General features: G+C 51.3%; 1 protein-coding gene across 7 annotated transcripts in view; it reads left to right on the top strand.

Annotated features, from left to right (window-relative positions):
- Window positions 1-14,807, top strand: part of PFKFB3 (6-phosphofructo-2-kinase/fructose-2,6-biphosphatase 3) — a 76,339-nt gene that overhangs the window by 35,255 nt on the left and 26,277 nt on the right. For 2 of the 7 annotated variants that reach the window (XM_073879948.1, XM_073879950.1), the window contains exon 1: window positions 13,540-13,976. The exons of 1 other annotated variant lie outside the window; for it this stretch is intronic. In XM_073879948.1, the coding sequence (XP_073736049.1) occupies window positions 13,901-13,976 (76 nt within the window). In that variant the 5' untranslated portion in view covers window positions 13,540-13,900. Of the gene's footprint in view, window positions 1-13,538; window positions 13,977-14,807 lie in introns of those variants that run through there. 4 more of the 7 variants (XR_012374589.1, XM_025853559.2, XM_073879947.1 and 1 more) reach the window with 3 other exon arrangements.

The following is a 14,807-nucleotide window of genomic DNA, read 5'->3' as shown; positions in this document are numbered from 1 at the left end:
TGTGTGCCGTGTGAAGACCGTGTTTACGCTGTTTTCAAGCCCAGGAGTGAGCTTCTTAGCCTGAAGATTGTAGGTTTTCATGGGAACATGACAGTTGCTTACAGATACTGAAGAGCAAGCCTCTCTTGCTGGAATGGGGCACAGGCTTGTTGCGTCCCCAGCAGCAAAATGAGAGCCCATGGGGGAGAGTTACAGGAAGAGGTGTTTGGCTCGGTGTAAGAAAGTCTGGCCAGCAGCACTGTCTAAAAAGGGATCAAGCAGCCTGAAGCCGTAGGTTTGAGCTGAGGCCCTGCAGGAGGGCTGTCACAGAGGGGTTTCTAGATTCCGGGGGAAATGGCCTCAGGGACATCCGAGGTTTGGATGGAGCAAGGTGAGCTGGTTCACTGCTGGGAACACCTCCCCATTGCTGCTCCTCATTTAGAGGCAGTTCCAGCAGGGAGCAGCTTGGAGCTCGAAACTCCTTTGCTACCCCTGCCTTAGCCTTTCAGCCACGTCTAACCTGCAAGTCTGAAAAATATCATTTAGCCAGGCAGCTAAAAACTGGGGCTCTGCTGTGAAGGAAGACGGGATGCATGATGGTTAATTTTATGTGTCGACCCGACTGGACCAAGGGATGCCCAGATCGCTGGTAAGACATTATTTCTGGGCACGGCCATGATGATGTTTCTAGAAGAGATTACATTTGATGTGAAGGGTGGAGTAAAGCAGATGACTCTCCCCACTGTGGTGGGGCATCATCCTATCCACTGAGGTCCTGAATGGAGCAAGAAGGTGGAGGAGGGGTGAATGTGCTCTGTCTGCTTGCGCCAAGACATCCATCTCCTCCTGTCTTTGGACATTGGTGCTCCTGGTTCTCAGGCTTTCAGACTTAGACTGAATTACACTGGCTTTCCTGGTGCTCCAACTTGCAGGTGGCATATCATGGGACGACTTGGCCTCCAGAACCATATGAGCCAATTACTATAACATCTCTTCTCATACGTACATGCTTTTAACCTTAAAAATAAAAATAACCAGGGGCACCTGGGTGGCTCAGTCAGTTAAGCGACAGACTCTCAGTTTTGGCTTAGGTCATGATCTCAGGGTCGTGAGACTGAGCCCCGTGAAGGGCTCTGCACTCAGCGTGGAGTCTGCTTGAGCTTCTCTCTCTCCCTCTGCCCCCTCCCCCTGCTTATGTGCTTGCTCTCTCTTTCTTTCAAATAAATAAATAAATAAACAAAATCTTAAAAAAAAAAACAAACCAAAAACCCAGGTAGTTTACCAGCAAAATGAGCTTATTTGGGAATAGCGGAGCAATTGCAATTTGGGACATGCATACTGTGGTAAATCACAGGTAAACCTGGAGAACAAGGGAGGAGAGCATTCTTTCATGGAGAAGAGATGGGAGTTGGAAGGGGCTGGTTTTGTCAAAGTTCGATCCGTGGGAGGAAACTGGGAGTTTGAAGTGTAGTGGCTTCTCATTGGCTAGGCTGTTGCTGGACAAGGGGAGAAAGCTACCTTAGCCGTCTGGGGATCTAAAGTCCACCTCTTCTTGCCCAGGAATGTGGAGTAAGCTGCCCAGGTGGTGCGTACTCAAGAGCTCCCCCTTCTGGGCTTCCTGACTCCATTTAAAATGTTTCCCTTCCTTAATTTTCTCCCACCCTCCATCACTCCCTCCTTCTCTCTCTCTCTCTCTCTTTCCCTCCTTCAAGAGCCCTAACTAGTACAGGAAGTAACGAAACCTCCCAAATATGTGATTGATTTCACTGCATGGGAAGGAACGGACAAGGGGGGGAACCGGGAAGCTGTCCATGTTCTCACGTCGGCGCCAGCACCTGGTGTGGGGTTCAGAGAGAGGCAGAGTCTGTAGAAAGCTGAAGGCTCCGTTTGCACAGAGCTCTTGGCTACCAGGTATCGTGTGTACCACGGGCCAGGTCCTCTGCTCTGCACTGTGCATAACCCTCTGTTACAGGCGGTGGGCATCGTCCCTGGTTTATAGCCGCACGAAGCCACTGCAGCCGTGTGTGGTGAACCCGCTTGGTGTGAAGTGATTTGTTCGTCGTCCTCAGACTCTGCCTGTCTACCGCCATCGCTCTGCCCTTGCTGCCCCGGGCCTCGGTGGGGAGCTCTGGGCCGACCGTGGCTTCTCCAACTATCTCAGGTCTCTTGCATTTGCTTTTCCCTGCTCTTCCCATCACGCTCTTCTCCTTGGTCTAGTTAACTACCCTGTTGTAACTTGAACAGGTTTCATAGCTTCATTTCTCAGCTTTCTGTCTCTCATCTAACTGTCATTGATTTTTTTTCTTTTTTATTGAGTTAAAATCACATAATATAAAACCATTTTATTTTTAAAGTTTAATTTTATTTAAATTCAACGAATTAACCTATACTATGTTACTAGCTTCAGAGGTAGAGGTCAGTGATTCATCAGTTGCGTAGAACACCCAGTGCTCATTCCATCAAGTGCCCTCCTTAATGCCCATCACCCAGTTACCCCATCCCCTACCCACCTTCCCCTCCAGCAACCCTGTTTGTTTCCTAGAGTTAAGAGTCTCTTAGTGTTTGTCTCCCTCTCTGATTTCGCCTTGTAAAACCAACCATGTTAAAGTGCACAATTGAGTAACATTTACACATTCACAGTGTTGAGCAACCATCACTTCTGTCTGGCTCCAAAATTTTGTCATCACTCCAAAAGGAAGCCCCATCCCCATGAAGCAGGCCCTCCCCCTTCACCCCTTTCCCCAGGCCCTGGCCGTCACAAATCTGCCTTCTGTCTCTATGGATTCATCAATCCTGGAGATTTTATGTCAGCGGACTCATATGATACATGACTTTTTGTGTCTGCTTCCTTTCACTTAGCATAATCGTATGAGTTTGCTCGGGCTGCTATAACAAACTATCATGGGGGGCTTAAACCACAGAAATTTATTTTCTCACGGTTCTGGAGGCTGGAAGTCCAAGATGAGGTTTGGTGTTTCCTGAGGCCTCCCTCCTTGGCTTGTAGATGACCGCCGACTGGCCGTGTCCCCATATGGTCTTTCCTCTGTGTGCACACGTGCCTGGAGTCTCTTTGTGTGTCCAAATTTCTGCTTCTCGCAGAGAAATTCATCAAGTTGGATTGTGGCCCACCCTAACCTCATTTAACTTAATGACTTCTTTAAAGACACGATGTCCAAATACAGCGACATTCTGAGGTGCTAGGAGTTAGGGGTCAACATAGGGGTTTTGGGAGAACACAGCTCCGGTCCATTGCCGTGATGTTTCAGGATTCATCCATGTTTCAGCATGCTTCAGTACTTCCTTCCTTTTCATGGCTGAAGAGTATTCCGTTGTATGGATGGACCACGTTTTGTTTATCCATCCATCCGTTGATGGACACTTGGGCTTTTGGCTCTTGTGAATAATGCTGTTACGCCCGCTGTCTCTTTACACAAAGAGGTTCCTGGCATTGGGGGATGGGTGGGAGAGGAGAGACAGGTAGCGTGTGTAATATTGTCCCAGACACTGGGTGGTAAGTGGCTGGGTGCACATTCAGCGTCCAGCCTGCCATATCAGGGTAGTAGTGCTGGTGCCACCATCCCCCTGAAGCTGGTGCACAGGTGTCTGGCGGCGAGCTGTGTTGTTGTGAGCTTGCCACCGGACGGTGGAGGGCTGTCAGGCTGTCTGTGTGTTTCGTAGGCTTAATCACTGTCCAGCTGGTTGCACACTATTCTTGGCAACTCTGATCCACGATGATGGATGACTGATGGCTGAGTAATCATCTTCTTACTGATGAAGAAACAGCCTGAACTGTCAAGAACAATAATGCCAGGGGTTGTCCACCTTATCCTACTTGAACAGACCTGTGTACAATTTATCTAGTGAGGCACTCTGAAAATCTTTCACCTTCTGAAAGTCACATAGTCTTTTTCTTAGCAAGTTTCTTTTTCACCTGTGATTGGAGAGAAAGTGTCATGAGGGTCATGGAAGACCCTTACGCAGGGAGACATCTGGGGTCGGTAGTAGCCATGGTTTCTCTCTACCCAGAGATGTTACATCGGTTGTTCTGTGTCTTACCACACTCCTGGATGTTTTCTTCAATCTCTCTTTGTTTTGTATCTGTGTCTATAAAATGTTGTCATTGAGAAACTACTCTGGCAAGAAACAAAGCCATGAGTGTTCCTGGGCATATCTCCATGCTGACAATGAAGAGAAGCAAGATGGTGATGGCACAGAGAAACCTGGCTGACCCCTCAGCCGTGGCTTCTCAGGTGGCTGGCTTGGTGTGGGTCTGGTCCTCAGATTTTTCTCTGTAGAACTGGATTTTAGCAGTGCGTCCAGAGATAGTCAAGCTTTGGGAGACTGAGTCACAAACCAAACTAGTCAGAGAATGGCATGTAAATATAGATTGCCCACTTGATACATTTCCAGCTGTGGGTTGGAATAGACCATTGAAGACAGCTCACCCGTGAGTTCTCTGTGAGAGAAGACAAATGGTAATTCTGCAAGAGGAGGTAAGTGGTAGTTCTCTCCGCGAGAGAAGGGGAGTGATAATTAGAAGGCTGCTGTGCATGGTGGACCAGAGACAGAAGAAAGTGGGTTACTTTGCTGTTTTGGCTATTCTCGAAGAGCTAAGGCATCCTGATACATCGGTTTCTCAATGAATTGTCCATTAATTTATTCTCACTGCAGATGATAACGTTTTTCATGATATGAGGGGCCCCTACTTCTTCATATAGCTCAGTTATGGGTTCCAACATCCAGCTCTTTTTCTGCCCCACCCCCTTCTTGTTTTCAAGCCTTCAAGAGAAATTTTCCAGAATAAAGCTTTCCGGTTTGCCCACCTCTTTCAGTTTCACAAGGATAAACATTATTTGGGGGAGGTGTGGAGGAGAAATTGGGAGCCAAGTTGTTTGAAACACATCTCCATGCAGGAGCCTATTTCTTGAGCTGTCATTCACCCCCTCTTCCTTACAAATCCGGATCAGAGGTTCTGGACCTTATGATTATTTCAGGGTCCCAAGATCATTGCCTGCATGTTATAACCTGTTCTTAACACAGCAACCAGAGGCCAGTCTTTAAACAAGTTCTCATTCGGTCAACCCATGAGAGCCGACCGTGGGTGTGCCTCTGTTCCAGGCACTCAGGACGGAGACATCAGTGAGCATGAATGTATTCATGAATATGGCCTCCCTGTCCTAGCGGGTCATTCGCTGTATTGCTCAGTCGTCGTCGTCGTCGTCTTCTTCTTCTTTTTTTTTTTTTTTTAAAGATTTTATTTATGTATTTGACAGAGAGAGACACAGCGAGAGAGGGAACACAAGCAGGGGGAGTGGGAGAGGGAGAAGCAAGCTTCCTGCCGGAGCAGGGAGCCCGATGCGGGGCTCGATCCCAGGACCCTGGGATCATGACCCGAGCCGAAGGCAGACGCTTAACCATCTGAGCTACCCAGGTGTCCCAATGTATTGCTCAGTCTTCTTATCGCCCTCCAATGGCTTCCTAGCTTTCTCAGAAGAGGAACAAGCCTTCTGGATGGATCTATAAGGTGCTACTTGATGGGGCTCCTCCTACCTCCTCACGTTGAAGCCCTCCCTGTTCCCCCACCCCCCCCCCCCCCCCGGCTCTATCCCACATCAAGATCCCACTCCAGAGCCTTTGTTCCTATTTCCTCTCCTTGGACGGCTCTTACTCCAGATGTCTGGAAGGGAGATGGAAGACGGCTAACATATGGCACGCAGAAGAGCTCAGTGTGTTACAACATAACGTGGAGATGACCTTAACTAAAATGTATTACTGATGCTAGTTTCACCTGTTTCTACTACTATAAAATCTTAAGCTAAGATTGTAGGTCCTACGGGATGGCATAGAGATGTCAGGCTATTGACAACCTGGGTGAAGCAACCGTTCTGTAAAAATGTATTATTGACAATAGAAATTTGAGATTTATCTAAAAATTTGGATAATGTTGGAGATGTAGGAATATTTCTTCTTTCCTTCTTTCCCTTTACTAATAAATTAGGACATTCTAAGACCTTTGGGAAGTACACAAAAGCCCAAGATCTCCTTCACCTCTTTTTTCTTTTTTTTAATGCTGATGCAGTTTCCTTTCACAAAACTGTTACTTCTTTTTTTTTTAAATTTAAATTTAATTAGTTAACATACAGTGTATTATTAGTCTCAGAGGTAGAGTTTAGTGATTCATCGGTTGTATATAACACCCAGTGCTCATTCCATCGTGTGCCCTCCTTTTTTTTTTTTTTAAAGATTTTTATTTATTTATTGAGAGAGAGAGAATGGTAGAGAGAGAGCATGAGAGGGAAGAGGGTCAGAGGGAGAAGCAGACTCCCTGCTGAGCAGGAAGCCCGATGTGGGACTCGATCCTGGGACTCCAGGATCATGACCTGAGCCGAAGGCAGTCGCTTAACCAACTGAGCCACTCAGGCGCCCTTGCGTGCCCTCCTTAATGCCCATCACCAAGTTACCCCATCCCCCCAACCCACCTAACTTCCAGGAACCTGTTTGTTTCCTAGAGTTAAGAGTCTCTTAGCATTTGTCTCCCTCTCTGTTTTCCTCTTATTTTATTTTTCCCTCCCTTCCCCTTTCCTCTGTTTTGTTTCTTAAATTCCACATATGAGTGAAATCATAATTGTCTTTCTCTGACTGACTTATATCACTCACCATAATACCCTCTAGTTTTATCTTTGTCATTGCAAATGGTGAGATTTCATTTTTTTTTGATGTCTGAGTAATATTCCATTGTATATATATGTATACCACATCTTTATCCATTCGTCTCCCGATGGACATCTGGGCTCTTTCCCTATTTTGGCTCTTGTGGATGTGGAGGCTATAAACATTGGGCTATTTGTTCTCCTGCGGGAGGGACCATGAGCCTTTCATACATCATAAGGTGAAGGCTCTCCAGACGTGCCTGCTGGAATACAAAGATGTGTGAATCTCTGCGGGGCTGGCTTTGTTTTCATATGTCAAGTAGCACCTTCCCTTGTAGGATCACGTGAAAGGTTTTAGGTATGAATCCTCAGAGCAGTTTCTGAAGATGCTCCTTCATCTTACTTCCATACCGTAGCCAAATTCTAAGTCATTTCGAGACCGTCATCAAAAACCACTTGGATTCAGGATTTTGTTGTGAGCGTTGTTGTTGGGAGGGAAATTGCATGTCCCACTTGGAAGGCGATTGAAACGGGAGAGGCTTGAAAGACTACCAGGCTCGTTGAAGATCATGTTGTTTATTCCTTGGCTCATTAGCTATGTGATCACAGGCAAGGAATTGAATGTTTCTGAGCCTCAGGTTCTTTAACTGTAAGGAACAAAGGGAGTAGTGAGTGAGTGTGCGTGCGTGCGTGCGTACGTGTGTACGTGCGTGCACGCAAACTGGGGGGGGGCGCTCTGAAATTCCAGAGTAAGTCGTAATTCTGGCGAGGACCACATCTTACTTGTCCTTACCCCTCCGGGTACGGTGGCTCTCGGTGAGTACTTGTTGAATGTAGGAAGAAATGAGAGATGTTGACTTCGTTCCATGTGTCCTCTTGGACTCAGAGAAAAACTGAAGAACCATGAGATGAATATGAAATTACCAACTGATCTGCCCCCATTATGTGCAAACGTTTCTTACTGTGCCCAAGGGACCTCTGCACAGCCTGCATTTACCTCCCACCTCTCTCTTCGTTCCGTTTTTATTCTCAGACATGGACATTTCCCCCTCTGGTCTTAAGTTACAAGCTCTTGGGTGTGGGAGCTTTTTTCTTTGTAATACTCAGCATGAGGCTGGGCACACAACACCATGATGACAAGCTATTTGCCCACCCACTTCTCTTCCCTGGCGGGACCCAAGATCATTGAGATCCCAGCACAGTTTGCTCCTTGCAGCAGCTGACACACAGTCGCTGCTGTGAGTATCTAATAAACGCTAGACACCAGAAGATGGGCAGTGAGCTTCTCAAATCGTCCCCCATCCTTGTGCTCTTTCCCCTCAGGGAAAGACAGGATCAGCGAGGGCCTCTTGGAGCCCTCAACTGAACTCTGCATGATTGTCTTTCCCTTATTTTGTTTTAGGCATGCACATTGGGGACAAACTACAAACCCATTGATATTTTCCCAAAGGTCTATGCAAAGCCCAGAAATAGAATCCTTTCCCCCTAAATTAAAACACAGCTTGAGCTTGGTTCCATTTTTCCACAGATACAAGACTCATGCAAATTCTGTTTGTGTATGTGTGTCATTTGCAAGAAGCCAAGATGTTAGGAACCTGTGCAAATCACCACAGAGTTCTTGACTACCTCTCTGCCAGTTCCCTTCTCCCTCAATGCCTGGATCGACACAATGTGGGTCGTCTTTGTTTTATGCAGGATTTGAGGAACCTGAACTCTCACTGATTTTAAATACTTTGTTTTCTTAAAACTTTTTATTTGGAAATATAAGATACAAAATAGTTCATAGAGTCCCGTGGACCCTTCCCTCAGCTTTCTCTGTTGGGGACATCTTACATGACTGTCAGATATCAAAACCAGGAAATTAACATCGGTATGATCCCGTGAACTAGACTCTAGGGTATCTGGTTTTTAAAAAGCACAAATATTTTGAAGTCACAAAATAATACTTTTAAAACACAAATAGTTTATGTCTTGGTCTTGGGTGAGGAGGTCGACAAGGAGTATAAGATACTCTGAGAGCAGTAGCCAGGCTTGATGCTGGATAAGAAACACCGACTGGCAGTTTTAAGAGCCTGGGCCCAAGCTCAGGGGCGTGCCCTAAGGAAAGGAAAGGTCTGGAAAAAGTGGAGAAACACAGCCTGGGCGGAGGGAGATGGAAACTTGCTGTAGGGTTCAGTGGGATTTGGGCAGCCCACTTTTCGTCTGTTCACCCGGACCCCCGGCTGTGGCCACTGAGGAACATTGTCACAGCCTCATAATGAGACATGTAAGTCCACTTGATGGGAGACAAGCATATGACACTGGCAGAAACATAGCAATTTTTTAAATAGACTTTATTTTTTGGAGTTTTTGGTTCGCAGCAAAGTTGTGAGGAACGTGTGGTGCTGTTGTATATCCCTGCCCCACACGTGCACAGCCTCCTGCGCTGTCCACATCACTCGCCAGAGTGGCGCATTTTGACTACGGATGAACGTGCGCTGACGCGTCATCATCTCCGAAAGTCCCTCGTTTACCTGGGGGCTCACTCTTGGTGTTGTGCCTTCTAGGACTTTGGATAAATGTGTAATGACACGTATCTACCATTATAGTACCCGACAGAGTAGTTTCACTGTCCTGCATCACCCCATGTTTCTCCTGTTAACCGTTTCTCCCCCCCAGCCCTTGGCCAACCATTGATCATTTTACTGCCCCCATAGTAGTGCCTTTTCCAGCATGTCATGGAATCATACAGTGTGGAGCCTTTTTAGACTCTGCATAATATGCACAGAGGTCTCCGTATCTTTTCATGGCTCGATGGCTCATTTCTTTTTTAGTGCTGAATGATACCCCGCTGTCTGGAGGGCCCACCGTTTATTTATCCATACACCTCCAGAAGCACATCTTGGCCGCTTCCACTTTTTGGTGATTATCAATGGAGCTGCCGTAAACCTCCCTGGGCAGGTTTTGAGTTGGGTTTTCTACCCCCTGAGGTGGAATCGTGTGGGCATCTGTGTCTGGGTCTCCATTCTTTTTTTTTTTTTTTTTTAAAGATTTTATTTATTTATTTATTTGAGAGAGAGATAGAGCCTGAGAGGGGGGAGGGTCAGAGGGAGAGGCAGACTCCCCGCCGAACAGGGAGCCCGATGTGGGACTCGATCCTGGGACTCCAGGATCATGACCTGAGCCGAAGGCAGTCGCTTAACCAACTGAGCCACCCAGGCGCCCTGGGTCTCCATTCATGTACGAGTGACAAACATAAAAAAATCACCCTCTCTCTTGTTTTTGGATGGATGGTGAGGTGAGGCTTTATTTCAGTCTTTTATTTGGTGTCTCACTTCACTCTCTCAGACATGGGATTGTTAAAGGAGCAAATGACGACACGTTGTGTCTAATTAACAACTTCTGACGGCTCCCAGCCTGCCGCAGCTTGTCCTCTCATACTCTCGCTGGGGAGGAGGTAGGAATGGCATGGTTTAAGGGTTGCAATCTGGCTGGCTGGCACAAGATCTTGCAAGTGGGGTTCGCTTCTTGCTGTTGGTTAGCCCCGTCGGGGAACGGGGGGTAAGGGTTAGATGACGTTGGCCAACAGAGGGAAGAGCGTGTCGTGGAGAAAGCTGTTTCCACCACCTTTCTCTGAGTCTCCGCATCGCTAAAGAATTCTCTATAAGCACCCGCGCCAGGCATTATTGTGCAAGAAGGTCTTTCTCTGTTCTTTTCTGTCCGGCAGCTCAGCGGTTCTAGGCGAGAAGGTCTGAGGTACAGTGCAGTCTTCCCCTTCACCAGACTCCACTCAGCACCCTGGGGCTAAACTGTGCCCATCACGAGTCCCCTGGGGAACTATCAGATGTCTCTGTCAAGTCAGGGAAAAGATTTAATAACCGGCAGTCTTGACCTTTGACCTGGTTCCTTAACCCCTCTCATCTCTAAACTTCCCCTTCCTCAATTAAAACAAAGGGCTGACTCATCTGGAAGGTTCCATCTAGCCTTACTTGTGCTCTGGACCATGGAATCTCCCCTAGGACTTGGAGCTGTCCCGTCTGCCATATCTCACCGTATTACAGCCATTTCTATTTCCTCTGCAACCGATTCTGAAGGACTGCGCGTCTCATCCCCAGACTGGTGACAGGGGAGTTGGTAGAGGATGGGCCCATTAGCAGAACTAGGGAAAGAGTTAGGAGGATGTCTAAATCAGTAAACTCTGAACTAGTACATTCTTGGAATTCAGTTGCAGTGGGGTTGTTTATAAACGGTTTTGCCGTGAGGCAACTTTGTCCTCATAAGGACGCTACCCTAATGGACTCGAGTATTGTGAATGCCACACCGGTTCTAGCTGTCCCCTTGCCTTATTCTCACGCGTGAAGTCTTCCTTGAACCCTACCTATTCCCACATTGTTTGCACTTAGACCTCAGAAGCCAGGGGGGGTTAAGTCAACTTCCGTTTGCCTGTCCCCCTGTCAGGTGCAGGCGGTGATGAGGAAGAATTTCATCTTTGCTCCATAGCCATGGACACACAAGCCCAAGGCATTGTTGACACAGAGGCAGGGCAAGTGAGAGGTCTGGTGGCCGGCCATTGCTTACCGAGGAACTTCAACTGCCCCCTGCTCTCAGACCTGGACCCTGCCAGACACATTATCTAGGTCAGGACATTAAAGATGGGCCTCAGCTCGTGAGGACCCCACTCTCCCTGAGCTGAAACCCACAGCTGTTTCCAAGCTTAGAGGTTGGAAGACTGCCACCTCGTCCCCGTGCCCTGGCTGTGTGTGCAAAAAACCCGATGGAATAGTAGCAGGCACGCAAGCAGGCACACCGATTCTTCCGATTCTTCCCGGGGAGGCAAGTGTGCAAGCCTGGAGGGGTGCAGCCACTCACACGCGCACAGCGGGCCCCCTCCCTGACCCCAGCGAACCCCAGCCAGCAACTTTCCCGAGGGCTCCAGCGCTCGTTCGCTGATGTTTTTCTCTGGATCAGCCCACTCTTGTTTCAAGAGTGGAGGGGGACTCTCCCTGGGGCGTTATAGGGTGTCATCTCTGGCATTTGCTCCCACTGCAGAAAAACAAGTCCCATGCAATGCACTCGGGTTTCTGAACAGCTGCCCGAGCGCCGAAACCAGACAGTCAGCAAAGCTGTCAGAGGGAGAGCGGGGACTCCCGGGGAGGGCCGCGGCGGGGGGGGGGGGGGCGGCTGCCCGGAGCGCAGTCGCGACGCGGGGGGGGGGGGGGGTCCGGGGTACCAGCGCCGCGGGCTACGTTGGGGCGCTCGCGGCCCCTGGGCCGGCTGGGGTGCGGAGAAGGGTGGGGTGAGGGCCTGGCTGGGCGGGGGTGCCCGGAGTGGGGGTCGGGGACACCCGCGCGGTGGGCGACGCTCTACACTCCCGGCCCCTGGGCGGGCTGGGGTGCCGGGAAGGGAGGGAGGCGCGGGAGGGAGGCCCAGGAGGGGCGGGGCGGGAGCAGCTGTGCCTGCCGCCAGGGAGCGGGCGCGGTCCAGCGGAGCCGAGCGGGACGTGAGCGACGTGTGGCAGGCTCTGCGCAGACTGTTCTAGCGCGGTGTGGATTTCAGGGAGCGCCGCCTTCTTCCTTCCAATCACAGCACAACCTCAGAGTGAGCTAGGCACCTCTGCAAGGCAGGGCACCGCTTCGGTGCTGATGTATGGCGTGCTAAAGCCACATGCGTGGAATACCACTATGCGGGCGGCAGTCCCCGCTAAAGGCACCCCGGATCTTCACAGGGTGGGCACTGGCCTGACCACACGACTGTTCCATGTCACTAGCTGGTGCAAAACTCCGAGGACCGTGGAGGCAGGAAACACACAGACACACCAAAAAAAAAAAAAAAAAAAAAGGGCGAGGAAGGGATGTGAGCTGTGCCGGATAAATGTCATGAATTTTAGGGGTTTGCCTAATTAAGGTGCCACCTCCCAACAGTTTCCCGGGGCTTACAGTCAGGTAATGAATTGCAGGTCGGAATAGGCTCTAGTTTTACTTACTCTTCTACTCAGAGAGATTAAGGTATATTGAAAATACTGTAAATGGTGACAGCGAAGACCAAGATGACTCGGTCCATTTCAGTCCGGCCTCCGGGGCTTTTCTGTCCCCTTCTGGTGCCCAGCCCCTTGGGCCTCTCAGCAGAGACGCTGGGGGTGGGGTGCGGGAGGGGGGAAGACCGGGTTCCAGATCTTAGGGCTGGGTGTTGGGGGAGCAATGGGCAACACAAGTCAAGTTTTCTAAGGGATTTAGGAAAGTGGGTGTGGTGAGGAAGAAGGACCAGGGAAGCCCCCTCCCCGTGGGTGGCAGGGGTCGTGCTGGGTGAGACTCACAGGTATTATCAGGGAGCAGCTTTGGCAAGGGGTGACCCAGAGACCTATGCCACACAGGCGCTCTCGTCATCCCCCTTCTAGCTTCTCTCTAAGGTAGCAGAGACCCCCACCCCCGAATCCCCCAATCTCTCTCCAACCTGTAGCCCTAAGCCCGGGTCTTCAACCTGGCTGTGCCTAACCTGGATCGCGTGTTAAGAATGTAGAGTGTTGGGGTCTCACTCCCAGAGAGGCTGAGTCAGTAGGATGCATCCAAGGTGATTCGGCTGCGGGGGTCCACGCACCACACTGGACGGCTCCGCTTCTTTCTTCCCAGCACCAGTGAGGTGATTATTGTGGGAAGCTGTGCCAGTCATCTTTAGGGGACGTAGGAGGAAGCTCAGAGAGTGGGACTTTTCAGCCAGAGTTTAGGGCGTCATCAGAGGGATTGAAGGAGCAGGGCGCGCTGCTGTGACCGACCTGCAGGGGGCGCCAGCAGGTCACCTCCTGGCTTGCCCACCCCCACGTGAAAGAGGGGTGGATCTCGGAGAATGCGTCCCCGCCCCGAGGCTGACGTCTGCGTAGCTGCCGGTCCCGACTCTTAAAAGCCTGGGCGCCGCGCGAGGCATCCTAGCAGAGCTGGAGAGGCGACGAGCGGGAGGCGAGACCGTCGGACTCGAGCTGGCACCCGGGGACCGCGGCTGTCACTGCGCTCGGAACATCCCGGTGGCTTCCCGAGTAGACGATCCCGGCCTCGCGGCAGCTGCGATCGCAACCCTAGCCCCCTGCGCTCTCGCCGCGCTCGTGGAGCCTCACGCCCCGGGCGAGCGTTCGTGATTTAGCACAAAGCACGTTTCCAAAAAGCGCACGGGAGAGCTCCCGCGCCGCGCTCCCGCGCACGCACCCCCCTTCCCCTTTGTTTCGGGGGTCGACAGGCTGCTCTCCTCCCCAAGTCTGAATTCTTCGCGGGGGGCGGAGGGCCGCCGAGTCTAGGGCTGTGAAGATGCCCTTGGAGCTGACTCAGAGCCGAGTGCAGAAGATCTGGATCCCCGTCGACCACCGCCCCTCGCTGCCCAGATGTGAGTGCAGATTCGCGCGGGGGCCGGGCTGCAGGGGAGCGGCGCGCCGCGTGGAGAGCCAGGCCATTGTGTGGCTGGCGCTGGCGGGGCGCTGTAGTGCCGACTCCGCTCCTCCGGCGCGCTCGTGCCGGGCCCGGCGCCGCCCTCCTCGGCGGGTCCCTGCGGGCCGGGGCCGGGCGCTTCCCGCTCCTCCCCGCGGACGGGCGGGTCCCTTCGCTCTGGCCGCGGGGCGGGACCGCGCGGGCTGGGGCGCGGGCGCTGCGCCTCCTCCGGCCGGCGTCGGGGGCGCTGTGGCCCGGCCCGCCTCCCCGCAGTGCTCCGCTCGGCTCGCCCCGGGAGCGCAGAGGCACTCGGAAACTCCGAGCACGCCCCGGCCTCCGCTCCGGAGCGCGGGAGGCGGGATGCGCAGGACCCGGCGGGAAGCCTTCGCCGCGCGGACGCTGGGCCAGGGACGCCCGCGTGTCCCCCAGCCGAAGCCTCTCTTCCGGGCGCCTGCCGGGCCAAGTCCCGGCCGAGGGACGCGGCGGGTCTTTCCCCACCCTTTCTCTGCCTTCGCTCCCTCCCCTGCTCTCTGCCTTTCTCTCTCCCTCCTCTCCACCTACGTTTCCGTCGCCTCTCTCTCTCTCTCGCTCTCTCTCTCTCTCGCTTTCCATAGTTCTGTCCCTTCTCTTAATTTCTATCCCGTTTCTCTCTTCTGCGTAGTTTTAATCTCCTCTTTATATTTCTGTCTGCTCCCTCTCTACCTCCCTATCTCCTCGCTCTCTCTTTTTTTCTAAAGTGTATGTTCTTTCTCCTTTTTCTCCCTCCCCCTCCCGGCTTCCACCCCCAGTT

The sequence above is a fragment of the Callorhinus ursinus genome, unplaced genomic scaffold (genome assembly GCF_003265705.2).
Source record: "Callorhinus ursinus isolate GAN/ISIS: 27379988/994484 unplaced genomic scaffold, GSC_fseal_2.0 scaffold36, whole genome shotgun sequence".
NCBI classification, from domain to species: Eukaryota; Metazoa; Chordata; class Mammalia; order Carnivora; family Otariidae; genus Callorhinus; species Callorhinus ursinus.
The sequence above is the reverse complement of the archived record's forward strand: the minus strand, read 5'-3'. Positions and strand labels throughout refer to the sequence as shown.